Source organism: Mustela nivalis, assembly GCF_964662115.1.
Source record: "Mustela nivalis genome assembly, chromosome: 2".
Classification (NCBI taxonomy): domain Eukaryota; kingdom Metazoa; phylum Chordata; class Mammalia; order Carnivora; family Mustelidae; genus Mustela; species Mustela nivalis.
The window spans coordinates 157,266,805-157,279,726 of record NC_139021.1 but is presented as its reverse complement, the minus strand read 5'-3'; the positions used below and the strand labels follow the sequence as shown (position 1 = coordinate 157,279,726).

General features: G+C 53.4%; 1 protein-coding gene across 6 annotated transcripts in view; it reads left to right on the top strand.

Moving 5' to 3' along the window:
* The window catches only part of CRTAC1 (cartilage acidic protein 1), a 147,266-nt gene that overhangs the window by 127,388 nt on the left and 6,956 nt on the right, over positions 1-12,922 (top strand). For 2 of the 6 annotated variants that reach the window (XM_082722158.1, XM_082722155.1), the window contains exons 12-15: positions 2,073-2,218; positions 2,699-2,741; positions 4,624-4,767; positions 5,241-5,258. In XM_082722158.1, coding sequence (XP_082578284.1) covers positions 2,073-2,218; positions 2,699-2,741; positions 4,624-4,767; positions 5,241-5,258 — 351 coding nt within the window. Of the gene's footprint in view, positions 1-2,072; positions 2,219-2,698; positions 2,742-4,623; positions 4,768-5,240; positions 5,259-5,690; positions 5,973-11,769; positions 11,872-12,922 lie in introns of those variants that run through there. The other 4 variants (XM_082722156.1, XM_082722159.1, XM_082722160.1 and 1 more) reach the window with 4 other exon arrangements.

Below are 12,922 nucleotides of genomic sequence, written 5' to 3'. Positions count from 1 at the left end.
AGGGAGGCAGCAGGACTCCGAAGGACGTGCTGCAAACACAGAATGTAAATTTGCAATTGTCTATGAATATTCGGTGACTCTTCTGAGTTATTTCAGCACTTCAGTCAGTCTGGAAAATGTATTCGTGTAACTGTTCTCTTGGCTTAGGTGAGAAACATTTGCTGTTCTTTGTCTCCTTTCTTTAATGGAAACATGTTTACTTTTTATATATGCCACTTAATTTGGGCATAATTTGTTCAACCTGAAAACGCCAGGTGCCTTTAACTTCAAGCAACTATTTCAAAACAGAAAAAACCTATAGGTGATACCCCCTGATCCCGTGTCCACCCCCTCCTCCAAAAGGAATTTTAGAAGGAGGGAGCAGAAGAAGAGAGGGTTAGGAGAAATTGTTTCTGGTTTCTGGGTCTGCTCCAGGAGTCTCTCCCGGAGCCGCGGCCCCAAGTGCCCTCGGAGGCAGGGGCTGCCCACCCCTGACACCTTCGAGCGTGGGAGCAGGTCACCAGCCTCATTAACACACAACACAGCAGCAGCAGCAAGGCAAAGGGGAGGTCAGCGCAGGGAGAACCCTGACACTGGGTGATGTGGCCCGGAAGGGGCAGCTTCCTCTGGAAGCCCCAGAGTGGTGTGCTAGGACTCCGGGAGGAAGGGGCCTCTGGGACCCTCCGTGCCAGGCCTTCCCGGCCTCCCATCCCAAGGGGGCCCCTCTACACAGAGAAGTCTACACGCACATTCCCCTTAAAGTCTGGCTGTGGCTGCCAACATTTTCTAAAATGCAGGAATTCCTTTTATACATGAAAATGTGTCACCGACTACCCTCCGCCCCCATAGTAGCTATCCTGGTAAAATCCACTGGTGGACAATAAGGGCCCGGAGCTGCTAGAAATTCAGTGACATGTTCTGGTTCCCCTTGTTTTTCTAAGAGTATCTGCATACATTACAGGGAAAGTAGCACAAACACGTGGGTGACGTATTGTTGATTCAGCCCACAGCTGATTGGGTTTGTGGACCCCTGAGCACTAGGCCCACATCTGGCCATCCCTGGTGGGGGACATCGAGGGGGCCACACCCTCTCTCCATCCTGGGCTGAGCACTGCCCTCTTTCCCAGGGTGACCGACTCGGAGAAGAGCTTCTCCCCACAGGTGAGGCCCAGTCCCCTCCTCCCGCCCACCCTAGTTCATAACCATTAGCCTCACTTTGCCGCAGTGACCGTCCCAATGCCTTAAGCAGGGGCCTGCAGCCAGCTCAGACACGGCCTAAACACCGGACAGATCTGCCCAAGCTACTTTCTACCCCCAAGGTAGCACATCGCTTGAAGGGTGTGTGCAGGCGGATTCTCCATGAATGTTCTCTGCGCTTCGCCATTAGCTGCTGTAAACATCTCAGCTCTGCAGATTGGGGCTTCCCCTGGGCCTTCCACGGTCCCGTTCTTTATCACCCCGGCTTTCATTCAGAGCTCAGCTCAAGGGCCTGCTCCCTGAAATCACCCTTGATCACCCTGCACTAGAAAAGGCCCCCAGCCAACCCCCAGTTCCTCTTTACCCTCTTGTTCTACTTTTGTTTTCTTCACAGAACTTCTCAGGATCTGACGTTATTTATGTTCCTCTTTTTGCCTGTCTATCCCCACCATTGTGGACGCTTCCTGGAAGCAGGCCCATTCCCAATGGCAGAAGAAAGTGTGGCCCCTAGCAGGCTATAATTGTAAATAATTTAAGTATATAAATATAGCGACATGCCCAAGATTATATAACAAGTCAGCGGCACGGCTGGAATTTGGCCCCAGGTCCCCCAGATGCCCAGCCCTCACCACGTTCTTTCCAATGGAGCAGGAAAATGGTACAATCAAGATTTGAACACACGACTGCAAAGTCAACCTGCTTACCACCACCAGGCTTTACCTCCCCACCCCACCCCCCCGCAAAAGAGCTTCATGCTGATTGGCCTGTCCACTGGAAAGTAAGCTCTAGAGCTGCATCGTCCCGTATGGTAGCCACTAGCCATGTGTGGCTATGGAAATATAAATTAATTAACATGAAATAGAATGTAAAATTCAGTTCTATCTTCTGTCCGGCAGGGAAGGACGAAGCCAGCAGTGTGGAGGTGACGTGGCCGGATGGCAAGATGACGAGCCGGAATGTGGCCAGCGAGGAGATGAACTCCGTGCTGGAGGTCCCCTACCCCCGGGATGAGGACAGACCTCAGGACCCAGCCCCACTGGAGGTGAGCAAAGGCGTCCGGGCCTCAGAGCCAGAAAAGCAGCACCCCACTTCCACCCCGCCCCACCCTGCAGCTCTATGGGTAGCAGCTGGACTCCCCGAAATTTGCAGACTTTGCCCCTAGGATGGTGGAAATCTCAGCAAAGGGCAGGCTCCATGGTGATCCCTCCGTATGCAGTTTGGGCAGGGCCTGGTCACTGAAGAGGGCCAGGTTCTGTGAGGCGTCCCGGCTCAGACACACGCACCCCACAGGAGTGAGATGAGCAGGAGTCTGAACAGAATGTGCTCTCGGCCATCCCCCAGCCTCCTATTCTCAGTGCAAGGGAAGGGGTCCTGGCAGGGAGGGGCTGCCCCCAGGCCCGGAGCTACGAGCACCCCTCGTTCTAGGGTCCAGGTGACGGCCGCTCTGCGGCTGTGATGAGGAGGGAAACTGAGGTGGGCTCTTCTTCACTCACTTGTGTCTCTGCTTCTGCCCACGCTGCAGTGCGGCCAAGGATTCTCGCAGCAGGAAAACGGCCATTGCCTGGGTGAGTTGCCTGCGGGCACCAGGGCATGGGGCAGAAGCCAGAATCTCCTTGGGGAATGCTAGCCTGAGCCCTGGCCAAGCTCAGACTGCAGACCAGAGGAGACAGGTGGGGAGGGAAAGGTGTTGTTTGCCTCAGGGGCTCCAGAAACCAAGATGGCTCCCCAGAGGGCAGTGATGTTTGCTGCCGGCAGGCAGAATCACTGCGGTTCTGGGAACTGTGAGTGCTTCCTGCCCTGAGCTTGGGAAAAAGTTGGGCCCAGGGAGGGGACCCATAAGCACCTACTGTGCATGTGCTCCCAAATCCCAAGCCAGCAGGTTTGCTACTGAGACCTAAGAATCAACAAGACAGACATAGTCCCTGCTCCCCCTGGAGCTTAGAGCCTGTGGGAGAGGCACAGGGGTGAACAGCAATGACCCCACAGTGTGAGCGGGGCAGGATGGGGGAGGGGAGGGTGTGGGCGCCCAGAGGCGGGGCCCTGCACCAGCTAGAGAGGGCTGGAGAAGGTGCCCCAGAGGAAACAAGAGAACTAAGAGAACTAAGCTGAGAACTGGCTGCTGGGGTCGGGGGAGGCGGTTGCCAGGCAGGGAGAGGGGAGAAAGCGTTCAGGTGGAAAGTGCCACGTGGGCAAAGGACCACAGGTGAGAAAGTGGAGGAGGACAGCTCTAAGGGTGGCCTGGGAGGAAATATGTCCCCTCTACTCTCCGTGTCCCCACCCCAGTGTCTCTAAACAGATGGTGCATGGACACAGAAATTCCAGCATCTGGCATGAGCACCGGCAGGACCCTGTGAGGTCACCCTTCAGGCCACCTCTTCCTTCTTGTCACCCAGCAGACGTTTATGTGCCATGCACGGTGCTGGGGATGCAGGCCTTAAGCTCCAGCCCTGCGGAGACATTTATTCTAGTGAGGGGAACCACATACCTGTGACTGGGCAGCCGGAGGAGATGGGCTAAGAACCCTTCCAAAGGTGTCTCTGGGTAATGTTTTAGAAAGAGTGGTCAGGGAGAAGACCTTTGAGTTGAGACCCGAAGGATGAAAAGGTCCAGCCCCAGAAAGAGCTGAGCTTGAGCAGAAGCAAAGCACCCGAGGCAGGAATGGGGCCTGCTGCATGAAAGGAATGGGAAGGAGCCAAGTGCTAAGTCAGGGAGGGTGGCGAGGTGTCCAGAATTTGTTCCTAGGGCCCTTTGCAGTTAAGCAGGAGAGTGGCGTGGGGTCATTCACATTTTCAGAAGATGGACTGCAGATTGGATTGGAGGGAAATGCGGCAGCCAGGGCACGGGTCCAGAGGTGGCGGAGGCCCTCTGGGCAGCACGCAGTACGGGCTGGGGATAGACTGCAGCAGAGGAGGAGCTGGACCGACAGACGGGTACAGAGGGGGCAGAGTGGCAGGATCGGTTATGAAATTGCCTACAGAGGTCAGGGAAGAGGAGGAACTAGGAATCACTCCTATCCATGCTCAAGCAGCAGAGTGGGTGACAAGGGTGTGACTGCTTTAGGCGAGATGGGGCCGTGGGCAGGAGAAGTTTGAAGGCTGCGGGACCTAGAGTTCCATTTTGGACCTACGGAGTGTGAGAAGCACATGAGATTCACGAGTCTGGAGCCCCAGAGATGGGTTGGGGGCTGGAGACAGGAATCTGGACTCATCCATGTATGAAGACACCACCCACAGAAAGTGTGGTGGAGAGAAGATCTGGGAGGAAGCCTGACACCCCCAACATGTAGAGGTCAGGTAGAGAACAAGTCAGCCAAAAGGACTAAAGTGAGGACGTTGAGGCCTAGAGAGAAGGACATGCCCAAGGTCACAGAATAGGTGGGGCGACAGAGGCTGAGCGAGGTCCCACTGCCCCACACCTCCTCAGTGAGCCACTCCCCTCACTTCCTAGACACCAATGAATGCATCCAGTTCCCATTCGTGTGCCCTCGAGACAAGCCCGTGTGCGTGAACACGTACGGAAGCTACAGGTGCCGGACCAACAAGAGGTGCAGTCGGGGCTACGAGCCCAACGAGGACGGCACAGCCTGTGTGGGTGAGTGAGGCCCTGCCACGGCCCAGTGCGACACGAGCAAGTGGTCTTCCGCTGGGGAGCCCTGGGGAGGCGCCCGATCGAGGTCCCCAGCCCTGACTTCTCCTAGCTGGCTGGAGTCTCCTTAGACCCCTACTGGGTCTCTTGGGAAGACCACGGCAGAGGTTTGGAGAAGGCCCACCACCACCACTCCCACCATCTGAAGGGTCCCTGGGGTGCTGCGCCCTGCCCAGAAGTAGTTGCTCTTTTTCCTCCCCTTCTCACGTTCCCTAAAACAAATGTGTGTACCGTAAGGCCAGCCCGTCTTCTCCTACCAGGGATAGAAACAAGCTCCTGCTACTCATCTTTGTCTGAATTTCTGAACTGGTGTTTGTCTTCTTCCTCCCAAATGCTTCCCCCCACCCCCATCCCACCCCAACCCCCTTTCTCTTTTTCCCATTTTCTCTCTCTCTTTCTCTCTCCCATCCTTTTTGCAGCTCAAGTGGCCTTTTTAGGTGGGTATCCTTCTGCTGCCTTTAGAATCTCTGAGCCTCTCTCTCGGGCCTCCTATCTCTCTCTAGGCCTTGGACTTTGCCTTCAGTTATATGCACTTTAAATCCCATCAATAAAGGAAAAAAGAAAAAAACAAAAACAAACAAACAAAAAAAAACCTTTGTGGAAAACTAAATCTCTCCCGCTGCCTGTCTCTCTCTCCACGCCCAGCAGATTTTGTTGCGCGCTCCCTCGAAATGAACCCAGGGGTGGCCATCTTTGAAAAGGGAAGCTTGGGAGCTACGGATATTTATGTAATCTTAGTTATTTGTGAAGGCTTTCTATGGATGTTTTCTGAGGAAAAGAGAAAAGGAAAGTCTCCCCTCCTACCCCATCTACCCTCCCTCACTTCTTCAGAAGAATCATGGTAGTCCTGTCTTTTCTGTATTCTCCAGTGTCACAAGGACCCTATTTTGCCCTTAACAAAGATGGCTCCCAGGCGGTTGCTTGCTGTTGATTGACTCATGTACCATGTGCCTGCTGGTTTGGCCTGTGCTGTTTCTGCTCTGTGCACCCTGACTCATTGTGGTAGAGAAAACCTTATTGGAGTTGGTGGTCATGATGGGAGGGGAAAAGGTGACCCTTTGGGACTCTTGATAAAAATGTTAAAGTTGGAACTTGCTAAGTCTTCCAGCCACTTTCTGGAGAAATTATGCCAATAAACTCTCTGCTGGATATTTAGTGCCTAGCTGGTGCAAAAAAAAAAAAAATGTGTCTGGGGCAAGTAGATGCTGGCTGGAATGTTGAATTAGCAGTAGTCCTTCCATCCCGGGGCACTTGGAAAGCAAATCACAAGACGGGGGAAGTATCTGCTCTGAGTGTGAACAGTCGTTTGGGGATGTGCACCAGTGTTCACATTTGGGGGGCTGGACTTTGAAGCAGGCAAGGGATGTAGGATGAGCAAGGGGCAGATTATGAAGGGAGTATTCCAGGCCTTCTACCTGGAGGAAGTCACTTTTCTACACTGGGCCTTAGTTTTCTTAATCGAAAGAGTAGGAGATTTGGTCTGGCATATCCCTAAAGCCCTTTCCTTTCTCAGACCCTTCAGTGTGTGGCTGGACAGAGACATGGCTAGTCTCAAGTTACCCTGATTTCTAGAAAGAATCTGGCAACTTAGTCTCCTCTGCAATATGCTTAGAAACCAGGAAGCTTCTGTAGCCAGGGGACTCTTTGGGAACGATGTTAACACCGTAGAAAATCTTCACAAGCAGCCTCGGTACTGAAGGCTTGTTATAAATCACAGATCTATTCTTCATGGGGGAAAAAAAGTTGCCCCAGGATGTAATAAAATCACATTTAAGAACAGAGCAAGCATTTTAAAAACATATTTAACAAAAAACCTACCATTTTCTAATATAATAATAATACTCCCAATAAATCACGAAATATGAATTCCTCATAGCTAGTACTGTTTTTACACTCAGAACAGGAGCTTAAATGAAAAGTCTCAAAATAAAAATAGCTACATTTTCACAGGAAAGCATATAACAACTTAAAAACTGCTCCACCTCTGGGCAGCCCCACTCCTATGTGCTCGTGTAGAATAAAGGCATGGATGGGCCCAGAGATGAGGCTCAGAGAGATGAAGCAATCTTCCCAAGGTCACAGAGCCATCTGGTCCCCAGGCAAGGCAAGAGCCCTTTCCTAGCACACCATCTTGTCAGGGGGTAACAGACAGGGCTGTCACTGCTCAACCTATTCCCTAGTCATTCTGAAAGCTACTGCCTTTCTCGAAAGGAACAAGTAGATCTAAGATAGTAAGATAAGTAAAACCCAAAACCCACAGAGGCAATAGTTCCAAATGTAATGCTAAATGACAAGATAACAGTGTCCATTGACAGGCTCCACACAACAGCATGAGAAATAAGGGACAGGACCGCTCGTGAGACAGCCTGCCAAGGACATGAGAAAATTCAGGATGGCAGCAAACTTCAGATACCTTCTAAAGTAATAACAGCGAGTTTCTTATAACAGGGTATATTTGTGTCACCATACCCTGCTTGGTGGGGGGGCCAGATGAGTTAGCCGAGAGGAGCTCCAAATTCCCCCAGCTGTCAAGAGCACAGCTACAATACCCCAGCTCTAGGGTAAGAAGGCTTACTCTGGATGAGAGTCATTCATTCAACAAGTATTAGTTGAGCTGCTACTATGTGCCAGGTACTGAGCTAGGCTCTGGGCATACAGTGCTAAGTAGAGATGACACGTTTACTGTCCCCACACTGTCTTCCTCCAGCCAGGTGGAGGAGCCCAGTGCATGGGATGAGAGCAGGACTTACAGGGACCTTCTGAAAAATCTAGCTAAATTCTTGGGTGGCTACACCGGAAAGCAAGCTCCTTGCATCCGTTCACTCATTCAAATATTCATTCAATAAGCATTCATCGAGAACCTCCTATGTGACAAGCACTGGGTCCCTTCCACGAGGAAGGTGACAAGGTCCAATGAAGGGCATCACGTCTCCTGCCCCCATGGTGCTTGTGTTGAGAGAAATATGAGGCTAAAAGATACAGAGTCCAGGCAAGTACTGACCCAACTCAGCATTATCTGCCCCCAAATAATAGAGCCTCCCCCTGGGCCAGGAATCTAGGCTTTCTGCGCCAAGTCCTACTAGTCCAGTACATTTGCTGGTCTGTGCTGAACTGGCCCCAGAGCCACACCAAGCTAGCCAGGCACAGGCTCCCCATCCCTCTTTCTTCCAACTTACCTTCCTCTGATGCCTGCAGGTGTCTACACCCTTGCCTGCCCCTTTTGGGCACAAACAGTTCAGTCCTTTCTTTGTCCCTTAGCCCCGCTCAAGCTCCTCACATCACCCTTGCCTTCTACGGGACTTGAGTTTGTAACAAAAATTGCACATGGCTCCAGGGCTGACGAGTGGCACAGGCCTACAGGAGATCGTGCGAACAGAGCTGGACCCCATCTGGGGCAGCCCCGGCTCACTCTAGTAATAATAATATTAGTACCATTTTTATTCTGCCCAAGAACACTCCTCTTCCCCAGGAATGTACCCCCCACATCAGAAGAATAGCCACATTTAGTGAGCTTGGTGTGTCTGGGCCAGATCGAAGATCTTTAGAAGAATCCGCGTGTGTAATCCTCACAACAGTCCCAAATGGGAAGTGCTGTGATGACCCCAGTTTTACAGAGAAGCTAAATGGCTTGTCCGGCTCACACAGAGCTTGGACGAACAGAGGAAGGACCCCATCAGAGCGGTCTGGCCCCCAGCCTGAGCTCTTAACACAGATGCTTCCTTCCTGTTCCCGGGGGTAGGGGGGGCGGTGTGCGGTCACTAGTTGGTGACAAAAATCCACCATCCCTCCATGCTGCCCAGGGGCAGGGGATGGGTTAGGAAGGACCTAGGATCTGTGACAGTCATCACAGAGTCCCACTCCGGCGGCAAGAAGAGGCAGTAGTGTCCAGGCCGAGTTCCCTCACCAGCCGGTGTGGCCGGCCTTTGCAAAGGCAGAGCCGTGAATCACCCACACAGCTTCTTCAAGTTTTCACTCCGTCGCCAGCCCTGCTCTGGGGAGGTGCCATTCTGAGGGCCAAGAGTCTGATTATGCGTCACTCTGGCTGCTATGGCCCCCTCCCAGGGTCTGGGCATCACACCTCCACCGGCACCACTAGACTGTGACCCAACAGGAGCTCCACTCCAGCCTCCCAAACAGGGCCATTGGTCATTTCTTCAGAGGCCCCACAGAGGCAAGAAGACAAACACTTCATTTTCTTGGGGAGCCAGCTGGGGTTTTCCAGCAGATTCCAGTGTGACATCCCACCCAGACTGCCAGCCCCGGAGGCTAGCCAAGTCCCTCCCCTTCTCTCTCTCCCCGGGGTCAGCCCTATCTCTGTCTCTCGCCTGCAGTGTGGGCCAGAACCCCAGCCACATCCTGTCAGGCCTGAGGTGGTGTCTCCTTAGCAACAGACACATCCCCGAAGAGGAAGGAGGCGGGGGAGAGCGCACGGGCTGGTTGACGCCACAGATCACACCAACCCCTCCTTCAGCGGCCGTCCTCCTTGGGAACGGGGCTTGAATGGCGAAGGGGTTGAAGGGTAGACCATGAGAGAAAAATGAGAAACAAGAAGAGGAAAAAAGGCCTCCTTGGAGGAAGGAGCTAACATGTACGCAACGCCTGTCATGGGGCCAGAAGTTTACATGAAAGGCCCCAGGACTCCCCCCACCCGTGCTATGGGATAAATGTTACTCGTCTGTTTTCTCACCAACGCAGCAAGGCTCAGAAAGAACAAGTTCCCCGAGGTCCCAGGGCTGGTTGAGTGGCAAAAGCAGTGATTCAGACCGGCCACTGAAGCCTTCTGGGGAACAACCGCCAGGTAACACACACCTGGGCAAATTATTCAACCAGCTGTCACTCGGCATTCCCTGGCGGGACTCATACTGTGAGTTGGGCATTGCTTTCGTGTCTTAGCCCATACGTCTGTGTGCAACACTGCCAAAGATTCCAGAATGGCCTGGCGACATATGGCAGGTGCTAAACTACTAAGAAGTAAAGGCTATAGTGTGTCAGAGGGGACAGGCGTGCTGGAGTGGGGGCAGCAGCATGAAGGCACATGGAGAGGAGAGCGCTGGGCTGGGGGCGGGAGAGCCCTGCTCTGGGAAAGAGGCATTTGAGCAGAAATGTAAAGTAGATGTGCTATCCTCTAGGCTCAGTTTTCTCATCTGTAAAATGGGGATAATACCTACCTCACGGAGTCATAATATTAAACAAGATGATCTAAAACACTCGACATGGTGCCTGGTACATAGTAAAGCCCCAAATAAATTTCCAATGTTAATAATATTCATAAGTGGGTGGCTCAGTGGTTGAAGCCTCTGGCTTCGGCTCGGGTCATGATCTCAGGGTCCTGGGATCGAGCCTAGCATTGGGCTCCCTGCTCAGTGAGGAGCCTGCTTCCCCCCACCCCCTGTCCCACTCTCTGCTGTCTCTCTGCCTACTTGTGATCTTTGTCTGTCAAATAAATAAATAAGATCTTTAAAAAATAATAATATTCATAAGTAGCAAAGGTCAGGATGGAGCCTGGGTCTATCCAGTGCCAAAGCTCACATGGCTCCCGGAGCGCTCTGCTGTGGCCCAGGTCTCCCGGGAGTCTGTGGTGTGGGAGACGTGGAGGACCTTGGCTGCCCTCAGGCAGCTGACAGCTTTCCAGGGAAGAGACCTCAAGTCCAAATATAGCCCTAAGGCAGCAGAGCAGACCTTCCTGGGGTCTGGGCTGTGGTGCTGCTCCGCTTAGTTCTCACGCAGCACCATTCCCAGAGAGAATCACCATAAAATTAGGTGAACTGAGCAAAGAGACCGTGCCACTGACCAGGCTGCACAGAGCACAGGTCCACCAGCAGCTAGTGACCCGGCCTCGGGATTGGATCTGAGAAGTCATTTAGTCCTCCCTCATCCTGTTCAGCTGTGAAAACTGGGGCCCAAAAAGAACAGTGACTTCCAGAGGACCACAGCCTAGTGGGGCATCAGACGCCCACCCGGGGCTCCGCCTTGCTCCCCCTGCCTCCTCCTCCTCCTCCAGAAAACTCAAAGTATTTCATACGCGCAGTTGAGTGGCAAAAGCAGTGATTCAGACCTGCCACTGTCTGGCAATGGTTTCCGAAATAGGCGGGGGATGGGAGGGGGTGTAGAGCTTATTCTTTTCACGGTGCTGACCCAGAATCAGAGTCCACGTAAGTGCCCACCGAGCAAACCAAAGAACCACGCTTGGCCCATGGAGCCCAGCTAAGAAAGAGCCCAGTGGAAGTAGTAGGTGCATGGCGGGGCCCGCTCAGCTGCGAAGGGAGGCTACAGCCAAGGTGGGGAATTGGGGGAGAAGGGTACTTACTAGCCCCAGGAGGATTCACCCACCTTAAAATCCTGGTGTTCAGGAAGCCCCCGGCAGGAGCTGAGCGGGGTCGGGGTGCTCGCTTCCTCCTCCTTCCCTCGCCTCCCAGGACAGGTGGAGATCATGAGCAGAGCCATGAGCTCTCACTGCCAGGGCAACTCAAAGCAGCTGTGCAAGCACAGGGGCGGGCTGGGGTCGCTGCCTCTACCCTTTGAGTTAGTCTGTGGCCAGGTGCAGTCGAACTGTAGCATCAGGGCCGCTTACTGGTCTGCGTCTGCCTAAGGGGATCTCAGGTCACGTTGCCCCAGGGGCATTTAACATCTGTACCTTCCTGTCCTTGCTGCCTGTCTTTTCCTGCCAGCCCTCCTGGTGGGCTGCATTGCCCACTCCCCTGACAGGCACATGGGCCAGGGGCACGGAGGTGGTGGAGGTGACCTGCATCACCCCTGCCTAGAACCTCATGAGCCTGGCCTGCCTGCCTGAAGGGGACCCTGGGGCTCAGAATACTCGCTGGAGGGGGAACTCATCATCCTTCATGGCCCCGCAGCAGCCATGAAGGACCTATCACCCAGAATCCGTAACGTAGCCCTCTCTCCCCCGAAAGATCAAATCTAAGGGCTAACTCTCCTCCTCCACCCCAGACCTGAGTGCAGAGCTCCTGGGGAAGGAGACAAGCCCGATCAGCTCCCCGACTGCCCACGGGAACCATGGCAGAGGAACAAGTTGGGGCCACAGGGAGGAAGGTAAACCCCATACGTAGTTGCACTGCCTTTTCAGGTGCCCTGGCTCAAGATTTATAGGCCTTGAAGGCAGACACGAGAGAGGAAAGAGGGAAGAGAGGGGTCTCAAAGCCTCACCCCAACACAGAATCTGTCTCGTGGGCCAGAATGCCGCATTCTTTCTTAGAGGGCTGATCCAAAATTCCTATGGCCTTCCCTCCCTCCTTCCTTCCATCTGCCTTTAACACCTTCTATTTGCCCTGAGACTCTGGGATCAGGCAGACTGAGGCTTGACTCCCAGACGCACCCCCCCCCAAGACCTGTGAGTGACCTGACGCCCCTTCCTCTCTCCAAACCTCAGTTTCTTCCTCCACGAAAGGAAGCCTAACAACGCGCAAAGCTGCGAGCTAAAGCTTGCACGGCACGCAGTGCAGCGCCTGACTGATAAAATGCAGATATTATTAAAAAATCTGTCCCAGGCCCTTTAATCTCCTGCTTTCACTTCTAGCACTGCCTGATTTTACAACAATCCATAAGTCATTAACCGGGGTGATGTGAGACCTGTAAGAATCCTTCCCAACGAGACACATCCATCACTCAAATGCAGAGTTCATTTGGGGACCTGGTGCCACAGTATCTTTCCTTTGAAGAGCTCCAGCCCTGTATGTAGATCTGCCCTGGGGAGCACAGGGCTGATCAGTACCCATCCATTCACCTGCCTCTGCCTGTGAATGGCCTGTGAGCATCCATCTCCAGCCAGGCCACCCTCTCACTCACCTCTGAACCCTCAGTCCTCTCCCGGCACCCATCTTCTCTGTATGCATCCACCTGTCTGTCCGTCCATCCACCCACCCAACCGTGAAGCTCCATTCTCTAGGGCCCCAGACCCAGACTTTCCAGGAAATGTACTCAGCCCCAGGAGGATGCACACTTCCTCCTCCCTCCCTCGCCTCCCAGGACAGGTGGAGATCATGAGCAGAGCCATGAGCTCTCACTGCCAGGGCAACTCAAAGCAGCTGTGCAAGCACAGGGGCGGGCTGGGGTCGCTGCCTCTACCCTTTGAGTTAGTCTGTGG